General features: G+C 50.8%; 1 protein-coding gene across 1 annotated transcript; it reads left to right on the top strand.

Moving 5' to 3' along the window:
* Positions 1-41: 41 nt before the first annotated feature.
* AP4B1 (adaptor-related protein complex 4, beta 1 subunit) lies at positions 42-4500 on the top strand. Its single transcript, XM_009865642.1, has 7 exons — positions 42-184; positions 501-997; positions 1710-1793; positions 2722-2825; positions 3013-3220; positions 3508-3792; positions 4073-4500. The coding sequence occupies exons 2-7, from the start codon at positions 502-504 to the stop codon at positions 4498-4500; spliced, it is 1605 nt and encodes a 534-aa protein (XP_009863944.1). The 5' UTR covers positions 42-184; position 501.
* Positions 4501-8037: the final 3537 nt, after the last annotated feature.

The raw sequence follows: 8037 nt of genomic DNA on the forward strand, positions 1-8037 counted from the left end.
GCAGAACGTGGTGTGAGGAGCTCTGCCCCCCTGCAGACGGCGCGCTGGTGAACGAGCTGTACAGCCTGCTTCGTGACCAGGATCCCATCGTGGTTGTGAACTGCCTGAGGGCCTTAGAAGAGATCCTGAAGAAGGAGGGAGGAGTTGTCATCAACAAACCCATCGCCCATCATCTCCTCAACAGGTTTGTTTTCTTTGATGTCCGGATGGTGCCGGAAGCTTTGTTGTTGTTCTTGCGTTTTGCTGGCTAGCAGAGGAGGTGTTTCTGGGCTCGTGTCAGAGCTTGAAGAGTCAGGCACCCAAAGATGCATCACAAGGGAAGCTAAATTACTTGTATGCTAGGGTCTAAAGAGAAGTCTGAGATGCCCTGCTTTCCCAGGGAATCTTTACTTCAGCTCTTTGTTTTGGTGTTGCGGGTTAACGTGATTAGACTTTGGATCTGCACCGCGCAGATCTTCGTGTTTCTTGGCTCCTGCAAGCTGTGTTTCTTCTCTTCGCAGGATGGCTGATCTGGACCAGTGGGGGCAGAGTGAGGTGCTTGCCTTCCTTCTGCGTTACAAACCCCGCAGCGAGGACGAGCTCTTCGACATACTCAATATGCTGGATGGCTATCTCAAAAGCAGCAGCCCCAGCGTCGTGATGGCAGCCACCAAGCTTTTCCTAGTGCTGGCCAGGGAGTACCCACATGTGCAGGCAGATGTTTTGGTGAGAGTGAAGGGGCCGCTGCTGTCCGCCTGCACCTCTGAGAGCAGGGAGCTCTGCTTCACTGCCCTGTGCCACGTGCGTCAGATCCTCGGCAGCCTTCCTGGCCATTTTAGCAGCCACTACAAAAAGTTCTTCTGTTCGTATTCAGAGCCCCACTACATCAAATGCCAGAAGATGGAGGTGCTGTGTGAGCTGGTGAATGATGAGAACGTGCAGCAGGTGCTGGAGGAGCTGAAGGGCTACTGCACTGACGTGTCGGTGGAGCTTGCCCAAGGGGCCATCTTCGCCATAGGTAATAGCCGTGTCCTCCCTCGGGAGCCGCTGCGGCCTCGCGCCTCTAAGGTGTGTCTGGGAAAATGCCAAAGATCTGCTCCGTGCTGCAGCAGCACGGCGCTTGGTAGACCTGCCTCCTCAGTGATGTCTGGTGTGAGTGTGTTTCTAAACATCTGTGCTAATTCCTTCAGAATTCCCGGCATCGAACTGTTTCAGGTTGTGCATCATGTCCCTGAATCTTGTTTAAATCTCTGTGCTGTGCTTAGATCCTCTAAAGAAATTGTGCTGTTTCATCTTACTGATGAGCCTTATAGTGTTGAATGAAACTGTGTAGTGGGAGGAGGAGCTGCTCTAATACCTCTTTGTTCTTTGATTTGTGGTGGCAGCAGAATTAAGGTACTGTGGGGTTACTTTAGTTTTGGTCTTGTAAGCTTTGAAATAAGCGAGTTTCCATAGTACTCATAAGGAGAAAGGCAGGGACGCTAAAATGCCTTTCTTGTGTGTTATGTTTAACTAAAGCTCAGACTTCTTCTGAGGCATGGCTTCAGAAAAAGGAAGGTATCTCTTGTGTGGAGAACCAACTCGTTTGACTACGCTTTCAGAAACTGTAGTCAAAAAGGAAAAGAGAAAGACTGTTTCTTTAAAGTGAGTCTCTGATGAACAGTTGGGGTCACGGTTCCTATTTCATTCTGATGAAAGGTTGACTTTTGTGTCCTTTGGCACCTCTGCAGGCAATATTGCTAGGACGTACACGGAACAGTGTGTGGGCATCCTGACAGAGCTCCTGGGGCTTCCGCAGGAACACATCACGTCAGGTAATGCCTGCAGGTTGTTCGCCCGGCTTGTGCTTTCAGGAGGTGGCCTGGCTGGGGCTTGTGATCCAGACTGAAGGCTCTTGGAGGCACTTGGCCTTCAATTTAATTGGCATCTCCAGGTGGAAGTCTTGCCTGGTGGAGTTGGGGCTGTACAGGGTGATATCGTAGTTTTTCCTTCCTTAGGAACTACCCCTTGTGGTGAGGGGGGAGATGGTGGTAGCTGCGTCAGGGTCTGACATGGAGGGGCAGTTCTGGCTGTTGCCTGATGACTTGGGGAATGAGGGATTCAGCAGAGATGTTGTAGTGACTGCTTGAGGACCAAGATGACCGATACATCTTTTAAATCTTTATGATTTCAGTTCCTCATACAATAGTCTGATTCAGTTGCATCCAGGCTTTGATTTTGATTCTGCTGCCCTCAGATCCAGCTTCACATCATTGCTGTTTCTGACCTCTCTCTTAAGTGGTCTTGCTTTCAGTTTTGATAATCACGTGCTTGCACTGAGTTGTTGAATTGTATCTCACTGCTGGTGTGTCTGTAATGGGCAGGAGAGCCTTGAAAATTTTGACCTAAGGTCTGTGAGACTTGTTTTGAATTGGTGTTAGTTTTAATTTGTCATTCTAACCTTGTGCTTCTGAAGCATCGTGACTCAGTGTCTTTTAAAAGGCTGGTGAATGTCCAGGAGAGGGATTACTTTCCAGCAGCCAGAGGAACAACCTGAAGTTTCAGTGCTTTATTTTAGACTTGGTGTGACTTTGCAGTGTCATGGGACTTTGAAAAAGGGTGTCTCAGATCATAGTCACAAGCAAGGCACTGACCTCCCTAGCTAAGATTTGCAAAGCTCGTCAGTGGTTTTATTTTTTTACTTTTCTTTCCCCTAGTGGTTTTATAACTCAGGGGAGTGCTGAGCACATGTTTCCATTGCAGCGGTCGTGCAGGCTTTCCGGGACCTGGTCTGGCTGTGTCCCCAGTGCACGGACGCCGTGTGTCGGGCACTGCCCAGCTGCGAGGACACCATCCAGGACAGCGAGGTGAGGTGGCTTCGTGCTGTGGGCTGGCAGCTCCCCAGGATGAGTGTACAGTGACTGTTTGTCTTCCCTTTGGTGGGCAAAGAACAGAAATCCAGAAGACTTGTTCCCTTGTATCTCTTTATTTCTTGTCAACACTGTCTTTCTGGTAAACTGCACCTATTTGCTATTTTTTCTGTCGTTCCTTCAGGGCAAGCAAGCGCTGATCTGGCTTCTGGGCACTCATGGTGAGAAAGTACCGAATGCCCCCTATGTTTTAGAGGACTTCGTGGAGAACGTGAAATCAGAGATGTTCCCAGCAGTGAAGATGGAGCTTCTGACGGCACTGGTGCGACTCTTCCTGTCTCGTCCTGCTGAGTGTCAGGACACACTGGGGAGACTGCTCTACTACTGCATAGGTGGGTGCCCTGCATCCTGCTTCACTGAAGCTGCAGCTTTCTGGGACCTGGTGTGGCCATGTCCCCAGGGCGCGGGTTCCACGTGTTGGCATCTGAGCTACGAGGAGACCGTCTGGGAGGGTGAGGTGGCTTCATGCCTTAGGCTGCTATTTGGCCCCTGGGTGGGTTGTGAGCCTAACAGGCTGACGCCATATCCCTGAGGTTCTGATTTTAGTAATTAAGGGTTAGTTCTTTGGGGAAATATGGATGATAGAATTCTCTGTGAATTATGTCTCTCTGATTCCCAGAGGAAGAGATGGATATGGCAGTACGAGACCGTGGACTGTTCTACTATCGCCTTTTGCAATCTGGTGTGGAAGAAGCGAAACGAGTGCTGTGCAGCCCCAAGTCTGACCCCTCTCTGGGGCTTCTTGAAGACCAGACTGAGCGACCCGTGAATGTGTGGGCTTCAGAGTTTAATACTCTTGCACCGGTTTATGGCAGAGAACGCTGGGCACTTGTCACTGCTCACCAGCCAGCAGAACCCTCTTACGCCTGTTCTTCTGGTACAGACTCTGGGAACAGAGACACAGGTAACCTGCCTCACCTTCCCCTGCTTTCCCCATGTCAGTAGTTGTTCTCAGGTGGGTTTCTTTGGAAGCAGAACTTTGGAAGAAGTGCTTTGAGAACACTGACTTAGTGTTCTGGCTGTCTTGTGCAGTGCATGGCTAGTAGTCTCACTAGCCCAGCAGATGCTGCTGAAGGTGCTGTGGTTCCACCTTTCTTCATCTGATGGCTCCATAGGATGTTTGTTGTGAAACTGGGAGCTGCACTTCATATGCTGAGTCTCCGATGTTTGTGGTTTCATTTCAGAGGCACTGCTTTCTGAAGGGGATAAAGAAGTCCTCAAGGTTCATCCTGATGCAGGCAGCCTGACCTTAATTCCTGATGTTTACCTGACTGCAGAACAGTTTGAGAAGACCTGGCTGAGCTTGGACACAAGCTGCCACCTCTCTCTGCCCTGGTGTGGGACTGTTGACCCCGATACCATACAGACAGCTCTTCACGTTGTCCACATCCAGACTATTGCTGTGAGCAAAGCTGGAGTCCAGCCGTGGAAGGCCTACCTCAGCGCTCAGGATGATGCAGGCTGCCTCTTCCTGACAGAGCTCCTGCTCGAGGCGGCAGATACGGCGATGCAGGTCTCGGTGAAGCAGAGTGAGGCAAAGCCTGAGGCACTGCAAACCTTTGTTTCGGTGTTGGGGACGGTCGTGGGGGCAGTCGCTGGACTAGAGTCCTGAAGGTCCCCGCTCCCAGTGGGATGCTTGCTTGGGGCGCAGGAAGAGTTTATTTCTGTGGCTTTGTCTGCTGTACCTGATGCCTGTGTGTGTTTGTACTTTTGAAGCACAGAAGTGTGAGCAGCCCTTTCCTGGGCCTGCAGAGCACGTGTGGGGTGGGAGCAGCTGCAGGTGGTGAACAGGGCAGGTGAAGGGTCTGTCCTCCCTGTGAGCTGGGGAAGGGACAAGGTAACACGTCCGTGAGCCTGACGCTTCTGGTGTGAGTCACAGAAGTGACATCTATGGTGATTGTCACAGGACACTAATATGCCTGATGGAACCAGAAATGAGCAAAATTCAGGGATGTGGTTTTCGAGTTTTTTTTTCATTAGAATTGTAAATAATTCAAAAAACAGCTCAGAGACTCCAGGACTCTGCTTCTTATCCCCCATTAAGAGGAAGGTGCAGCGGAGAGAGAAGTGTTTAGTTCTTGGCTCCCTTTACATGTGGTTTAGTTTTCTGTCTGACGGGTGGATTTCGATGGGTGAGCAGAGCTCTGCTGCCTCAGAGGTGGCTGCACAGGGTACGTCCTGCTGGCTACAACCCTCATGTTTCTGTTTCAAGAAAAGGAAGTGTGTTTTCTAGTTGAAATGTGTTACTGTTACCATGAATCGCTCTCTGAAGCTTTCTGGTATTCTTGTAAGGAGTGGCTCTGTTAACCTTATTCTGTAAGGTTTCTTATAATTTTTCCTTTCTTCTAATGTCTGCATCGTACCTTTGAGTTGCAGTATGCCTTCTGTGCACTTCACTGAAGCGCTACTGTCACTGTTAAACAGCAAGTTTTAGATTTTATTTCTGGTTTTCCTAATAAAAATGTGAATCATTCCTGGCTGCTTTCTGCAGTACTTGTTTGTTCAGCTCTGAAGTCTGAGGGATGGGGCCACCCAACCACTAACGCGGATCCAGACGCAGCTGCAGTGCAGCTCCCGCTCTGTGTCGGACGGGGCTCTTCCCTCAACTTCGTTGAAGCGAGGCTTTAAGGAGCAGTTGTGCAATAATTAATTTCAGTCTCGTGCCAAATTACTGTAAGAGGTGAGCTACCTATGGGTGAATTCAAAGATAGATAAGAAGTCAGCTGTAGCAGGGCTCCTATTAAGAGTCTCCAGTGTCTCTGTGCGTATGTTGTGTTCCTGCCCTTAGGGAGAGCTGCGCTGGAGCACTGACATTATGCAGTTCTCAGGAAAAGAAAGTTGATAAAGCTATCATTTACTCTGCTGTGGCTAGACCAAGTCTAGTCTTCGTCTGGGATGGGACTTGGAGCACCTAGCCTTTCATCCAGAGACAGTTCTTGATGAATTAACAGGTTGGCAGTCTTTGATAGCTCATAAATATTTATTTCATTTGAACTTAACAGAAACAAGTTATTTTGAAACTAAACCACACCCATAGCTTGAATGACAGAGCAAATATTGCATGCCATGCTGTCCCGGGGCGGAGTCTGGGGCCATCCCTTCCCAGAAGGAGGTACCTGTGCCGTTCTGGGAAAAGGAAGCCAAAATCCGGAGGCAAAGTTCACCTGCAGAGACGAGTTGCTGTGGCGGCGTTCCTGCCCGTGCGGCAATGGCCACCTTCGAGGAGCAGACGGCGTGCGTTGTGGAAGCCTTGTTCTCCAACCTCCTCGGCGAGGAGGAGTGTGACTGCCGGAGCCTGGAGATGGACTCGGGAGGTGAGGCCCATGTGGGGAGCAAACGTTTGCTGCAGGTGGTAGAGGAGCGTTTCGGCTGAACACCTGAAGGAAGGAGGCTGTAGCGTGGTGTTGCTGGGTTTGCTAAACTGTGAGCCGGTGATGACTTCCAAGCTCTCTCTGTTCTGGGGGAGGCTGGAGCAAGGTGAGGTGCTTTGGGCAGCCGCAGTCTGCCTCGGCCGGGCACTCGCATCCCGTCCCTGGGCTGCGGCAGCTCCCTGCCCCACGTTGGTCTGCCCACCCTGCCTTGCCCCAAACCAATGGGGGGACACGGTTTAACTGTCATTACCAAGAAGAAAGCTCATGTTGCTGATTGGGTAAAAATGGTTGCTTTTACATGCAAGACAATGTGGTCCTTGCTTACCAAGTTCCCAGTATCATTTGGGCTACCTTGGCTTTCTGGGAAATGCTGCAGGAAACCCAGAATTTTGCCCGTGTTCATCCTGCTTTTCCCATTATTTTCTTGGCAACAAATGAGTTAAAATGTCCCAAGAGGCACCGGGATCTCACTGACACCAGACAGCATGGAAAGTCCACGTCTCAAGAGCTTCATGGAAGTTTGTCATTTTGCCTAAAGAGAAAGTCTCCATTAGCGCGTTGCTCGTTTCCCTCTCCCAGGCTAGACCCTTGTGCCCCTGCCCTGCTGAGTGCTGCGAATGTGGCCCCAGCCCTGGGGGACGCAGGCTCCTGCCCAGGGCGCTGGCGCAGAGAGAGGGGCTGAGCTGGAATCAGCGCTGGGCGAGGAGGGGGTTGGTCGGGAAGCGATGCCTCTGGATGAAGTTGCCTGCTTTATGACGAAAGATCCTGCTTTCAGTTCCTTATGGCATTGTCAAACATGGAAATGGTTTTGCTGAAACTTTCAGCGTCCAGTAGCTCTGTCTGGCTGAACCTTGTTCTGGTAGTACTAAAATAAAAATAATAATACTCGGGTTTTTTCCCAACAGGATACTTTATGGGAAAAACGCTTTAACTGAGGTGCTCTGCCTCTGCCCCTTGAAGTGGTTTAGCTGAGAAGTTCTTCCAGTTTTATATACTTGAAATTTTTGACATGTATGTTCTGCTCCTTTGTGAAAGCCTTCCCAAATTTGGGTTACTATGGGACTTTGAAATGTGGCAATTTGCACTTGCTCTGGGGAGCCCTTGAGTACAGTATCTAAATCCTCCAAAGACTGTACGAGACAATCTGCAGCCTCGAAATGCTGGGAACAGGGGCAGGACCACCGTCCAGCCGGTGCTGCTGTGTCACTGCAGGCGGAAGAGAGAGATGAGATGTCTTCCAACTCCTCTGACCTTCCTGGCTTCCTTCTGGCAGCCTGGGAGGGGTAAAAGAGAGGCCTTAGGGAGATCCTTGGAGAAACGGGACTGGGGACGAGCAGGATCTTGAGCTTGAGGCCACGGTGGTGGGGGGAAAGGGACCTGGACAAGCCCGTGGCACGCAGCCCCTTTGGGGGTGTTGATAGATGAGAAGCTCAACATGAGCCGGCAGGGCGCTCATGCAGCCCCGGAGGCCAACCGCATCCTGGGATGGCTCAAGAGAAGCGTGGTCAGCAGGTCAAGAGAGGTGATTCTCCCCCTGTACTCTGCTCCTGTGAGACCCCACCTCGAATACTGCGTCCAGTTCTGGTGCCCCCACCATAAGAGGGACGTGGATCTGTTGGAGCGTGTTCAGAGGAGGCCACAAGGATGATCCAGGGGCTGGAGCAGCTCTGCTACGAGAACAGGCTGCGGGAGCTGAGACTGTTCAGTCTGGAAAAGAGAAGACTCTGGAGGCCCCTAATAGGAGAACAGATTTAGATTAGCTCTTAGGAAGAAATTCC

Source organism: Apaloderma vittatum, unplaced genomic scaffold (genome assembly GCF_000703405.1).
Source record: "Apaloderma vittatum isolate BGI_N311 unplaced genomic scaffold, ASM70340v1 scaffold42452, whole genome shotgun sequence".
NCBI lineage: Eukaryota > Metazoa > Chordata > Aves > Trogoniformes > Trogonidae > Apaloderma > Apaloderma vittatum.

Bases quoted from the DNA above. Each gene is read 5' to 3' on its own strand.
- AP4B1 (XM_009865642.1), top strand. From the start codon at position 502: ATGGCTGATCTGGACCAGTGGGGGCAGAGTGAGGTGCTTGCCTTCCTT. The intron at 3,221-3,507 runs GTGGGTGCCCTG...TCTGATTCCCAG, and splicing joins ACTGCTCTACTACTGCATAG to AGGAAGAGATGGATATGGCA. The intron at 3,793-4,072 runs GTAACCTGCCTC...GTTTCATTTCAG, and splicing joins CTCTGGGAACAGAGACACAG to AGGCACTGCTTTCTGAAGGG.